Genomic DNA, 15,059 nt, shown 5'->3' on the forward strand with positions numbered 1-15,059 from the left:
TAATTACTGACCTTGTTGGGACCAGTCGTCTTTTTGGGAACAAAACCTGGTCCTGGTCCAAAAGGTGTGAATTGAGATTTAAATGAGTGATTTAGGTTCGGCTTCGCAAATTTAAAACACGTCAACGCAGTGTCCTCATGAAGACAGTTGTGCAATCTTGTGTATGTGTAGGAGTGATGTGCATAATAAATGCCTTTAATGGGCCATTTGCTTATTTTCTTCCTGTGAAAAAACAACAAAACCCATTAATCCTACATAATAAACTACCAATGTCATTACAGCTGTATGCATTTGTTCGATCAACAGGTTCTCGCATTCTTTGCTTCTGAAAACGTCTACATTTATCAAAACCTCCTCGAATGTAGAACAGAATATCCTCCTCATACTACATGAAACACTTTAAGCCCACGCTCCACGTCTACTTCTGACCAGACGCTGAATTTACAGCAGCTGGAATCTCTGTGAACAAGCGCTCCTGTTTTACAGCACGTATCACCCTCTCTAATGAAACAGGAATCTGACAGTGACAGCAAAGGAAGAGAAAAAAAAAAGAGCGGAGAAAAGAAACCTTGAAGAGATATGTGAAGGAGGGAGAACAGCCGAAAGAGCGTCAACACCAGATCTCGGGGGCTGGTATTATCTCTCTCGGCTGTAGCTTAGCTAAAGAAGCTTTAGTGCGGACTGACTCCAGTGAACTACTGAAAGAGGGGCCACTTAAAGGTCATGTGTGTGTCTTACCGTGAGCTTGTTAAAACAAAACCCCACAGGATTCCCTGAAGGGATTCTGGGTAGATTACTTCACTTAAAGCTTCACTGGTATCCAGGCGTTAACTGAACAGAGACATGCCGGAGGAGAGAAAGTCCAGCTGCCATTGATTGGCACCAACATAAATATCTGAGTTAAATAACTGAAGAAAGCTGGTAACTGGGTTAATTCACAAGCTGAAAGTCAAAAACAGGTATTCCCAAACATCCAAGCCACGGCAGTAACTGCCGAGACCTAATTTAGGATTGCTAAAGCTAAATGATCCCAGACTTTTTTTGCAGGCTTGTCCAGAGTCCAGCTTGTTTCCTGAGTGAATTGTTGAGTGGTCTGGGTTCAGTCTGAGAGCGGGTGGCGCTCGGACCGCACTAATTACCCATTCCGCTCCTTCAGAGTCAACAGCTTTTCCCTAAATCCTGACCAAAACAAACAGCTTCGGCAGCGAGGCCATAAGTAAGATGCTCAGTGTTTGCATTCCTGCTCGGCGAGCAGATAACACTGTCCTGCTAGAGGCAGGGCCAAGGAGGCGCTCTTCAATCTCTGCATGTTGTTGTGGCCTCCCAATGGGTCTAAAATCACAGGAATTGAGTGAAAGCAGATGCACGAGTTTCATGGCATGCCGAGACAAAGCTTGCAAAGCTGGCACACCGAGGCACCCGACGCGCTTCGATGCGTCCAACGTTGGAGTACGGCTCTGAAACAGATTAGCACTCAGCTCAGCTGGAAACTGTACTTAAAGTAGAGCAAATGACAAAAAACCCACTACAGTACATGCCATTTTATTTTGAAATGGAACATTTTTGACAGCAATTATAAAAGATTTACTGGTAATCTGGTGCGTGAACCACCGGATGACATGTTACGTGAAAACTTGACTTATACTCCTCACAAAAAGTAAAAGCTCACAATGAACTCGTAATGAGATCCATCTTAAACCGAACACATCTTAAACACGATGTTTGTTGCAGAAAAAGAAAATGTAAACACTTTACTTGAAAGTTGCAAAATCCTGTTTGTAAAACAAGCGAATACACATTCACTACAATCCCTGAACCACATTAGTTATGTGGCTTTCAAAAAGGTGGTCTTGTGCACCAGACCGGATGCTGGATTTCGTTCCCTACAGCAGATGTGGGACACACGAAGCCAACCGTTCTGGCACAAACCACACTTGGCTGTGCTAACGCCCCCTACGAGAAAGAGAAAAGGTGTGTGCCAGCGGGTGTTCGGTTTGATCAGATTAGAGCTCTTTAAATAGCCGAATGGAAAGTTTCTTTTTATTCCATCCAAAATAAAACCGCTTCACGCTACCCGAGGGAGTGACAGGAAGGCTGCGCGCCAAAATGTCCACGAGATTTGATCAAATCTATAATTCAACCCACACATCATATTTACAAATAAACCATGTTTCTCACAAATGGAGACAACAACTTAAACATGTCACTGCCTGGCAGAAGAATGTGAGCGGTTTTTGCCCATTTCAACATACAAGTAAAAACACTCCTGGTGACTTTTGGCTATAAATAAATCTGGAGTGTGAAACCAACAGGAAAGGTTTCTTTTTCCTTCTTGCAGCACATGGAAAGAATAATTAAGCTGATGACACGATAGCATGATAGATGATGACCACTGACTGACACTGACAGAGCCCCATAAAACTGGCCACATGCTATTTTGGTACTCACAGAATAGCACACGCATAGTCCAGGTCTGGGTGGTGCCCCCCCCCCCCCCCGTCACCCACAACCACAGAAACTGCTACCTCCTCTGGACTCATTTATCCTCTTGCTGGCTCTAATAGAGGGTGTGATGTCAAACCCAAGCTGTCATAAACAGAACACACTCGCAGAGAGTTAACTTAGAAACATGCACGTGAGTGTCAACACCCCGTGTGAGCGTCCCACCGTGTGATTTACTACTGTTAACACTCGCTAAGAGCTTTACAACCTCCAAAATATCTCGGCTGGTTTTGGCTCAAGTGCAGCAAAAGAGCAAGCTTTATATCAGCTGCATTGTGATGACAGACGATGCTTCTTGCTATACATAGAACGGTTTATAATCTTCTTTAATTCACTGACAGTTTGAATGTGTTTTACAAGAAGCTAAGCTAATGTTGCTTTGGCTCTCATCTTTGGTTTATTTTTGAACGGACCGCTGACGCCATCGCCTCTTAAGCCGTTTTTTTTGCAGTCCGCCTCGAGCGTTTGCTGTGTCGTCGTCCCTGGCGATGAAGATAGAGCTACAAGCCAACAGGTGAAGCAATGCTAACCCCTATGATCGCGAGTGTGATGGAGGATGCAAACGGCCTAATTGAGCCTCCTTTGAAGGGTGGTATGGATCACCCTGGGGGAAAGGTGGAGAACTCTGCAAGGAGTTCAGTGTAAAGTCACTGCTCGTCCACATCAAAAGCAGCAGTTGATTAAGTGCACCGGGCCACTCCTACCGAGAGGAGGCCTCGGGACAGACGTGGGACTTGCTGCATTTAACCCGCGAGTAAAGAGACTATACCTTTTGGCTCATTTGGAAACACCTTTTGTCCTCCTGGAAGAGATGGAGGTGGTTAACGGGGAAAGGGAGTTCTGGGGGGAGTTTCAGCTCAGGATACTGGGGTGCAACCTGGTCCGGGGGGGGGGGGGGGGGGGAGGGATGGATGGATGGATGGATGGATGGATGGATGGATGGATGGATGGATGGATGGCCATGTTTTGGGTGATAACTCCAGACAGACTGATTCACAAATGGCTGTATGGACTAGGGCTGGGCAATATGGACCAAAAGTCATATCTCGATATTTTCTAGCTGAATGGCGATACTCGATATATATCGATATTTTTTCTGTGCCATAATTGGGGTTTCCCCCAAAGCATTATAGCATAGCATCTCTGTTAGCTTCATTTTTTTCTGAGGAAATCCCTTAAAAAAAACAGTCAGTTTTAATACAATGCCTTTGCACAATATCTGCACAATATCAAAATGTATAAAACAAATGAAATAAAAATAAACTGCCTGCATATATAGAATAATAATGCTTCTTGAATAAAATAAAACAAATATCCCTTTCCTGCATAACAATTAAATTAAAATACATGCATCAGCAGTGAAGAATCATCATCATATGTGGACTTGAACTAGTTTTGATGCGTCACAAACCACCAACGTCTGGCTCACACTGCTTTACTGACAGTAATTCAGCTATTTTTTCTAGCATAAATAATATTTCAGCTGTGCTTCTAACACAGTTTGTAAATCACTTTGATGCAGTCAGTTCCTCTGAATAAGCAGTTTCCTCACACGCGTTAGGACAGGAGTGTCTGTACCGTTGCCACGACGCAATTAAGAGCAGAATTACATTCAGCAACAGAGCAGTGTCAATTATCTTGTGAAATCCTTGTTTAAAATCTATGAATGTGTGTTTTAAAAAAAAAATCCATTAGGGGACAATTTTCAAGATGAACTGAAGCGGTACGACAATTTCGCAGTTCTGATAGTCTGGAGTCATCAGGTGAATCCTAAATTGCCCTAAAAGAGGGCTTTGGCTTTGTCAAATTTGAATAGTTTATGGGTTAGGTTAACTCGATCTAATCATGGGATCTTTTAGAAATTTAACTCGGCTGAGTTTTAGTAATATTTCACCATCATAAGTAACACCAACAGGGCTAAAGTGCTAAACAAAAGAAACATTTACGTAGTTTTAAAGTAACGGAAAAGCTGCCAATGTCCAAATACCTGCTAATTACTCACCCTTGAACGCACTACTCTGTTTGTGAGTTGCTGAAGCAGAAGTGAATCAGCTTGGCGTTTAGCTGAGTGTGCCATGGTTACATATGTCCGTGCCTGCCTGTTTATCTCTTCCTCCACAAGTAAGTGTCAGCTGCATAACAAACCCTCAAGCTTTCTCCCGGCAAAATCCAACCGTCCTCGCCTGCAACACATCCCCCAGCTGGATCTCTGCATCTTCTGCTAAGAGTAAACCGTCCAGTGTTTATGAAAAGCCACTTGGAGTAAACACACAATCTCCTCCTGTCATGGCAGGAGGGGGGGAAGAAACAATGACAAATAAAATGAAAACCTTGGAAGTGTTTGGAGGCCAGTCAGGAAAAAAAAAATAGCTGAGTATGGATTCATACCAGATTGATTTGTGTGTCCTTTACAGGCATAACTACTTATTGAGGGAATCGGTTGACCTTTCTAGAGCCACTTTCGTTATGAAAAGGAGCAAATCAATGCTGCAATATGGCTTCTTCATGAATGTAGATGAAACAAAAGAAATTAGCCCTTTGAGTCTATAACACAGGAAATAATCTAATTGTTTTAACGTAGTACAAGGACACTTGGCTTGCAACAACGCTCCAGCAGTGTTGATAAATCCTCGGCAGCCTTGTCACACTGACGGCGAAGGCTTGCTGAGCTTGGAAACATGAGGGGTTTCAGAGGGAACTCGCTGGACTGACTGGAAATGTAAAAATGGATGAACTCAGGTATCCTCCTGTGACCTGATCCGATTTTCTATTACTGTCCCCTTTAATCACAGCAAGTGACAGGAAGTGATGAAAGCACGGTTGAGGGGGGAAGAGGAGATGAAGGGATTTGGGAAGAAAGGTTGGGAGTTGTAGCACGATGTGTATGTGTGTGAAATTAAATGGACGATCCTCGGGGCGTTGGCCCATTTTAAAGTTATTCCCAACTGAATCCTGTTGACTTGTCGTGCATGTGGACAGCACACACGTGTTCGTGTGAATCTTTATGATCGTAACTGTGCAGCTGCAAAGGATGCTAACTCTTTCTGATCAGCTAAAATTAACTGGAAAAATCCTCGGGACTAGTTTAAAGAATTCGTGCTGTTTCTGACGTGGTTGGACACAAAATAACATACGTTTAAGAAATAAAAGAAAATAAGTATTTTCAGTGGGAAGTGAAGGTTATTATAAAATCTAATATACGCGTGCAGGGATGAGGGAGCACGGTTGGACCAAGCAGCACACAGAGGCTTGCTGTAGTAAATCACAAGCACACACTGAACTCTGCAGCCCACATTTGGGTTAGTTGAGATTTATCTGCGGGGTTACATGCTGTCACCGCTCTTCATAGAAAGAAAAAAGTAAATTTAACCTTAATATTATTTTTTTACCTCCCTCACCAATTTATGATGTCATGTCAGAACATTTGAGGGTTTTTTTCCTCACAAATTCATCTCATCTATCGAAAAGGACTTAAAAGTTTATCTTTTGGAGATTCTGACAAATATCACCCCGTTCACTTACACCGTAGTTTTTATAATCTTTGGTGTTTTAATACTGTACACAATAAATGACAAAGCTGGAAATGATTTCAGGAGAGACAGATCTGATGTATTGATCTGAAGCATTTTTTTCATTTTGTGTGTAAAATTGAAGAAATGATCAACGTTTTACAGACGTTGTGTTCAGATACATTAAACTGCTAAATTGACTTGAAATGACTCGTATTCACGACATCCTTTACTTTAAACATCATCATACACTTTTACAGCTCTCGTGCAATCTACATTGATTTATCGGGGAATAACTGTGGACCAGTTTTGATGCGTCACAACCCAGCATGTGTCCACCCCAAACTACTTGATTGCTGAGGAAATGGCCTTCTCCTCGATTATAAACTTTAAAAACGCTAATAAGCCGTTTTTTCTCACTTTTTAAAAACGACAACTGCATCATGTATGGCGTCAATTCAACGCCAAATGTGTTGCGAATCAAAACCCACACTCTGAGGATCAAAATACAGAATCTGTAACCCAGAAATGAGAGAGAAAACATCTTTCTTGGTCAAACTCTTCTTTGTCATATTTCTTGGTGAGCGGAAAGATCACCTCCTAACGTCTTGTAGGAAAACTTACCATGAAAAAGACTGGAGACGCTCACAGAGCTGGATGTACCCGACCATTCCTACGCTCTGAGGGTCTGCAGCTTCTCTGTATTAACAAGGCTGGCAAATAAAAGGTACGGAGAAAGCTCACACTCACCCTCCTGTTATCATATTTTCTTCCATGAACTGTTATTGTGACGGGATGAAACCGTTTGAGGGCTGGATTGAATGTTGCAACCGCAAGGAATCAGTGGAACAGAATCATCTCCTTTCCTTTCATCGAGGATAATCAAGTCTTTCTTATCCTCAAGGAGATAGCAACAAGCACTGAAGCTCCTTTATTTTTATTTTTTAAAAGCATTTCAAAGAATTCAGCCGGCTCTCATCGCCGCCACTCATACTGTACGTCTAAAAGAACATGTCTTTGGAACATTTCATTTCCTTTCACGCTAAACTCGACATGGCTTCGTTTCATGCCCAGAGGGCCTTTAATAAACTCATTCCCAAACATAATAAGATGAAATGAGATTGTTTTCAGTGATGGGAGGATGGTCTGAGAGTTCAATCAGGCCTGGAGAGACCCACCTCCTCTCCTCGGTAACTAACACAGCCTCATTTGGCACGGCTTCTCCCTAATTTCCAATCTGTGCATTAATTCAGCCGGCACTGTCACTTGCTTTCTAATTTACTCCAAACCATAAAGCCGCTAATATGTTCACGCACTGGCCGATTTGTAACCGTGGCAGGATGATTGGTGGTGAAACTTTGATTATATTCATTATTTCTGATCCGCGCCTGCGGCATCATAAACGATTTTTCTCCCCGTCTGGTGCAGAGCGGGTTGAAGTTACCTTGAACTGTGAGCTGGGCCTGGGCCTCGGCGCTGGTGTTGGAATTTTCTGCCACGCAGGTGTAGACGCCGGCGTCCTCCTCAGTGAGATTGGAGATCTGGAGACTGCCTCCTCCCACCACCTCCACGCGACCCTCGCTGGAAACAGAAAGGAAGACTGAAAATAAGTTTTGCTGCATTTAACCGGTCGGCATCCTGTTGCGAAGTCGCCACTGCTCCTCCCAGGACCCGATCCAACATGAGCAGCGGCGTCCTTTTCTTCCTAAACATGCTAAATATGCTCGTTCTCCTCGGGTGAGTTCCTCACTGCTCCACGCTCCCCTACTGACCCGAGTTTGACTCCACAGTCTGTCCTCATTTCTCTGCTCTGTTACCTCACACCGGCTCACTGGATGAATAAAATATGCTAAAAGCAAAGCCAAAACCCTTAGACAAGAAATTCAAAGTAAATAAGTAAGAGAATATCCACAGCCGTCACTTAATAACCCTAGAAAAGTCCAGATTTTAAGATCTCACTATAATCTGTGGCTGGATTCAGGTAAGGGTGAACACCTTGACATTTTGTAATCTTTGCCGTTGTATAATCCAATGCTTTTTAAAAAAATGATGTGCTGGGACAGACGCCCTCATGTTTTATTTTGTAGGCATCTCAGGAGACTGCACGCTGCAGTGCAAGCGTATGCCGACCTGACAACTCCGAAGTGAAGACCTACAGCAGCGAGATTGCAGTCGTTTCACCGGCTTAACAATGTTTTCCTGCTCTTTCATCAGCTGTTAATTAACTGGGGTGACATCCATCTGCAAAGCAACGAACACGAGACGCCAGACCTGAAGAATTACGTTCCTCTTTACAGGTGCAGAACTAAGAGCATGATACAATTAGCAAAATATTTCCACCCCAAAATCATATTCAACGGTGCCCTTTTCCTCTTTAAAACGTTAAATGTTATTTACTTGGGTGATGTTAAACACTTCAGATCACCATTGTTGTTTTTAAATCCTCATCAATGAGAAAATGGTATTAAAATATGCATTTACAAACTGAAGTGCAATATCAGATGAGTACACAAATCTTTTGTGATTAACCCCGAAATATAACCACACATTTATTGGTATCGCTTCAGTCCCAACCAGTGGCCCTCGTTTTTAATTCTCCGCTCAGGCCCAAAGGGATGCAGTGTGTGGCCAGGTTCAGGCTTGATTCAGCGGGAGGAAGAGGAGGAGGAGGAGGAGGAGGCTGAGAGGAAGGAAAACAGCAATCAATAGCTTACAGAGGGAACTCGGCGTTCAGAGAGAGGAACAGGGGCACGGAGACGAGTAAAGCCAGCAGGTTGGCTGAAGAGGATAAAAAAATCCAAACAGGGTCACAGCGAGGAAGATGCAGTACAATGGAGAATGATCAGCTCAATGGTTTCTTTTACATAAAGGAGTGAGGACACATTCGGAGAAGTGTGCGCCGAGGAAAACGGCTCTCTGCTGAAGGCTGAATTTGTTCTAAACAAACCGCTGACGAGTTGGGTTTTCCACATAAGCTTTGTGTCTCTTTGTGACTCGTCCTGGTTTGGCAGCATTCGGTCTCTCAGACCATCTGTCTGTCTGTCTGTGCTGGAGTAGAGTTTTAACTGTACCGCGTAGGAAAAAAAAACAAATCTTTGACACTAGTCCCAGTGTTCAACAGCTGCAGTTTTCATATGTTTGAATGCAGAAGTAACAAAAAAAGGGTTTAACGCTTCTGCTGCGCTAATGGAGGGAAGCAGCGCTCATGAATCCAGCTCAGAAAGCTTAAGGCAAGGCAAGTTTATTTGTATAGCACAATTCAACACAAGGTAATTCAAAGTGTTTTACATCAACATTAAAAGCGGCAAGACACAATTAAAACATAAATAACAAATAAAATGAAATGAAATAAGATGATAAGAATGAATACTGATTCTGAACTCTAATGCACTTTCTACTACACTTTGAAATATAACAAGTCACATTTCATATAAAAGCCACAACTAACATGAATTTACTGTAAGCAGCCAGTCAGAGTTTTTAAATCAAGCAACAGGTTCGGCAACTAATGTGACACTGGCTCACTCAGATTGACACGAGACACAAATTAATCCGAAATCTCTAAAGTCTCAAACAACAAAAAGCCCTTAAGGCAGTCTGTGAGAGCAAACAAACCATGAGTAATAAAAGAGTTGCATGCAGCAACTAATGCACTCAGCAGAAAGCCAAGCAGAGGTGGGACCAGCGGCTCCTCTCACCGGGACGACTGCTCAGTTCACGCTGCACGCACCGAAGGCTTCATTTTGTATTTGAAAGAACATGCACCTCACGTGAACCAGCCAGTCGATTTCTTTCTCTGTTTGAAGCAAGTTAGTCTCAAGTCTCACTGAAGGAGCTGGTCTGGATGGGGAATACTGCTTTAGCAGCACAAAAGAGAAAGACAAACGACTGAGCTTTCTCACAGTCCCTGGAGTTGCTTCAGGTAGTCAGTTCATTTTGGACTTTTAGGCTGAAGACTGTTAGTAGAAGATATCCTAATTTAATGCTCTATTTTAGAGCAGAAAAAGATGCATTTGCTTCAAAGGAGGCGTCAAAAGTGCAGTCCGTGTCCACTATATGCGTATAAAAGCAAGAAAACTATGAGAATGTGTGAATGTGAAAGGTGGACTAGATGCAAAACTATATTATACACTGTCATTTTTGGGGAGTAACAAAGTATTATTCTCTCCTTTACTGACTTTCAGCAGCCAACGGGACTAAAGACATGAAGGGTATAGGTTTGGGAGGGTATTTGGTTTGTGTGAACAGCAACTCAGCCTCCCGTTCCGCAGGCCGGTGATGAGGTCAGTGGTGATGGGAGGCAGCAGATCTCTGAAGGACGACGGCTGTGTGTGTTTTATGGAGAAAGGGCAGTGTCCTCACCAGAAGTTAAGATAACCCCAAACACATCTTATAAAGTACAGGATTGTTGCTGTTGTTATTTTAGGACATGGTCAGCACTGCAGCCAGGCCACTGCAGTACCAGTACCCTCTTCTGCACCAGCCACACCTTTATAATGAATGAAGAATGCCGTTTTGCATCATCTTTTTTTTTTTTTTTTTTAAGCATGGAGATCCTTGTACAGGATATCTTGAAAGCCCCATGTGTTGCACTAAATCACTGAATCACCCACCACTGATGTGTAAAGAGCCCTGGACCCATCTAAGAGACGACGCATGCCGTCGTAGTTAAAGCAGCAAATCAGATCAATCAACAACACATAGAACTGGACGTTCCTGTATGAGTCGTCACAGAAATCCCACTTCCACCAGGTTGAGACTGGATCAGCGCCGTCTTTTGGTGGGGGGGGCTCTGAATGGCAGATCCCACCTCAGAGAGGGAGCGGGCCGTGATGGCTTTAGGGCTGGTCAAGCCAGTTCTGGATGGCCCTTTTCTGAGTCTGTGTCTTACATTTCCACAGTGTGATCCCGGATTCCTCCGAGCCCAGAGACGTCAACGCAGCTCAGGACGAGATTAGCATTGGGCTTACATTTTATTTGAAGCGGCATTTGCAAAACGTTTCTGGTTGTTCGCAGCATCATGTATGATTGTAACTGTAATGTCCCGCCGTAATTTTGTCCAGGACTTTTTTGAAAAACAAATCTTTGATATCAATTACATTTTCACCGTTAAATACACATTTAAGAATTAATAATTACCGTGATAAAAACTACCATAGATTATGACCGTTGCACCAAATCCTTACAAACACCTTTTGGCATGATCCATTATTGTTTTTCCCCGTTTACACCATCTTAAACTGCTCTATGCATGCATGCATGCATACTTACATATAAAATTAAGCTGATGAGAAAAACAACAACAGAAGAATAGTCCAAGTAAATTTAAGAATCGCTGCATGTTTTTAATTCTGTTCATCGTCTCAACGGACTCTGATTTGGTGTTTTAGTCTATTCTTTGAAATGTGACACGTGATACGAGAGAAACAAATATGAAATACACAATGGAAGTCAAACCAACTAGGGAAATAAATGAATGAATAAACAAAGTAAAATTAATTTGTGTGATTAATGAAAAATGACCCGGTGCCAGGCTGCAGCTTTTTAAGTGAGTCAGCCATGAAAACATTTGTTTTCTCACCGGCTCGTAATGTAGAGCTCCAGGGCCCTCGAGACGATAACAACTCCTGCATACCGGACTTTATTTGTCTTTTTCCCTTACCGGGGTCCCCGACAATAAGCTGATTGTTTGATTAGTGCATATTACAAAGGAGCCTGCAGCCCACAATCGTGTAATATCCTCCTAGAAGGGTCTGGTGGACTTGGAGAGGCTCTAAAAGCCACATGAACCCTTTGAGGCCCCGCTGTGTCATTTCTACAAAGCTATACTCCACCAAACTATAAAGCCCTTAACCAGGACACACAGACATAAAGACTGCTGAAGAAGCACAGTGCAACGTTGCAGCTGAGCTCTTTTTATGCCGTGCGAGACAACGTGCAGGCAATCTGTGTATAAAAGGCTCACATTATCCGTTGTTGCACTAACGATACGGTGCTGTTTTAGAGGTAAATTACAGTGCGACTCCAGATTCTGCCAACGGGCAACAGCGCGCACTCCTGCGTGCCAATCATGAAACATAAATATGACCAACGAGCAAGGAAGAATAGATGTTATGACGGGAAACATGCCCGTGAGAGTGATGTTCTGGGGACGCAACAGACATCCTGCAGACAATTCCCATGCTGCACTGGCAGACTGTCCATGTTGCCTGTCTTGTTTTTTTGCTGAAGCGCATGCCAACCAAACCACTCCGCTGCCTTCTCCTGCCACAATCTATCATTTTTCTGAAGGCAGTCGGCTCGTGTGGAGCTCCTGTGAAAGACGAACTTCTGCGCGGGATATCTACCGTTCAAGCCAACGTCTCCCAGCGAGGAAAGAGGACATCTAAAAATGTACTCTATTCCTTCTTAAATACAGATTTCTGACTGATCCAAAAGGAAAAAGATGTGTGAACTCGAAGGACGGCTTCGTGACAATGTCGTTTAAGTGAATTAAAGGTATACGTACAGTACAGTAAACCATTATTTAAGTGTTTTTGTTCTTCTGCCTCTACATTTACACTTTAGGAGCTGTCAGAGATGAAGATGAGCGCCCAAGGACAATTCTTTTGTTGAGCAAAACCTCTACTCCAAGTTTAATCATCGGCAGCCTTGCAGTTATTGTGTCATCTTGTAAACTGACAGATAACGAAAAGGGAGTTTATGTCTCGACTCACATTCTGACACGCAGAAGGATAAATCAGAATTTTTACCTGCTTGGTAACAAACTAAGTACACAACTATGTGGTATTCTTCAACCCTGTCGTCGTATTTGCAGCTGAAACTATTCTTACTAAGGACATCTGCACCAGCTGGACCTCCGTCACTGGATGTTTCTGGAGAGGTCCAGCACGAGGCCACAAAGAGCCCTGACCACAATCCTCAGCTCCGGTCTGGACGGAGGAATAACAGCGCTGCCATCAGCAGTGGCGCTGTGTCTATTTTCAGATCCCGAGAGCCTGAAAGGTTCTGTTTCATGACACACATTTTTAGTGCCATTTTCTATGCAGTTTGAAAATAACATACAAAGAGCGGAAAGAAGAGTGCAGAATGTCAGAAAATTGCTGCAGAAGGATCATCAAAAAATAAAAATGAATGGTTGATAGAGTGGTTAAGGCAGCTTGTTAAAAGTTGAGTGTCACATTTTGATTTCATTTTAAAAAGCAGAAAATTATAGATGATTGCTAAAGATGGAGGTTAAAAAGGAAATGGTCTTTGTTCAGACGGGCTTTGTCTTCAAGAGCAGCAGAAGCGATTTTTCAGTTTGGGCTTCTTCAGACCTTCATTAAGGAGCCGGCGGTTTGAACTCCACATCGCTTTAGCTGAAAAATGCTAAAATTGTGTATGACAATAACGTCATTAATCATATAACCAGAACATGCATGAAATACAAGTTCACCTCATGGAAATCCCCAACTTCTTTCAGCACATTTCAACAAGCAAAACGCCTGGAAACAGAATGGAATCTGCTAAACTATACGAGTAGTCGTCATTACATGGAAGAAAAATAAAAACCTATCACACCTGCAAATCCACAAAAATGATTACATTTGAGTTTAACTTTCTGCCATCTAGACACTGGTCTCTTATAATGTGCAAATATTTCTGCTAAAGATGCTCGCTTGGGTTGTGCCGACTCTCTATGGTAAAGATGAGCAAATCTGTTGCTGATTTGTTGAATTAAATGACTTATTTGGTGTTGTATATCTTTACCTGCAGATGTCGTCTCAAAGAGGATTCAATGTTTGCTTGTCATAAAAAAATAAACATTCACTGTGCGTCCTTATATGATCTACCCCCATTTCTGCTTCAACAAGCTGCCAGAATGAACAATGAGGGAAGGAAAAAAAAGAAAAGCAGAAGGTGCAAACTCTTTTCCAGGTTTTATTTACTTTTACTAATAGACAATCCAGTTTGATGATTTTCAACATTAGTACAATGTGGATTTATAGCCCCATTTTGGATATTTGTTGCAGTTAAACAGTAATATAAAGGGGCATGAGCGATGGAATAATGAGCTGTGTTTCATTTTCTTTGTCTCGCTCTGCTCTCCCAAGATAGCGCAATAAAATAAAGTCTTCCCTTGAACAGAAATGTGGCTCTGCATTTATATGAGACTGTGTTTGTCCACATTTCCTCACCTGCAAAGAGCCAAGTGAGTAGGCTGGAAGGAGTGTTTGTATGCGCGACATATGCGAGGGCTGCAGTACGGTCCATCTGCAAACAAATCTGGCGCGCCGAGCTCCTCTCTTTATACACAAGTAAATGCAATATACACAATCATATTTAAATGAGTGCTCAAAGACGAGCAGGAGAGGTAACAGATGAGTTTGAGGCTTTGGAGGAGAGTTGATTTACATGCCGTGTCAATTCCCCGCTGCTAGCCGACATGCATAATTCATCCATTTTTATTGATTGCTGGGGAATTTCTATTAGGTGATAGAGTGATACTTCCAGGAACAAAAGAGGACTGTCCTTTTCACGAGTGTCATCAGTTCCAGTGTGTGTGAGAAATCCAAAGGCTGGCTCCTCTGTGTATGCAGGTACTGGGGGATGCTATCAATGACACGAGGGGAATTTGTTAAGAATACATATTGATCCAACGGCTTGAAGTGGTGCACATTCTCTCACAGAAGTGCTGAGGCTAATCTAAATAAATGCTGAGCGTGACGTCCTCGGGAGTACAGACTTGAATGAATCCGAGAATCAAGATGACGAGTAACAGAAAAACTGGACACCGCGGTGGAAGTCACAGAGTGATGGATTCTCAAACAGAAAAAACCTCATTCAAGATACTGATGCTGTGAGTTTAGAGCCTGTTTAATGCAATAAAGATTAATTTATCTAAGAAAATACTGACCCGACGAATAAAGAGCAACAGGTGTGACAAAAGCTCATCCTCTGCGTAACCATGGAAACTACCATAGTGGAATCAATCACAGAAGCCCATCTACATCAGGGTATGTTATGCAGCCTGACATGACAGGCAGCATCCCCCCCTTTCTAAGT

General features: G+C 42.8%; 1 protein-coding gene across 11 annotated transcripts in view; it reads right to left on the bottom strand.

Annotated features, from left to right (window-relative positions):
• Window positions 1-15,059, bottom strand: part of neo1a (neogenin 1a) — a 187,395-nt gene that overhangs the window by 60,115 nt on the left and 112,221 nt on the right. For all 11 annotated transcript variants that reach the window (XM_061739309.1, XM_061739294.1, XM_061739288.1 and 8 more), the window contains exon 5: window positions 7,456-7,592. In XM_061739309.1, coding sequence (XP_061595293.1) covers window positions 7,456-7,592 — 137 coding nt within the window. The remainder of the gene's footprint in view (window positions 1-7,455; window positions 7,593-15,059) is intronic.

The sequence above is a fragment of the Cololabis saira genome, chromosome 2 (assembly GCF_033807715.1).
Source record: "Cololabis saira isolate AMF1-May2022 chromosome 2, fColSai1.1, whole genome shotgun sequence".
In the NCBI taxonomy this organism is placed as follows: Eukaryota; Metazoa; Chordata; class Actinopteri; order Beloniformes; family Belonidae; genus Cololabis; species Cololabis saira.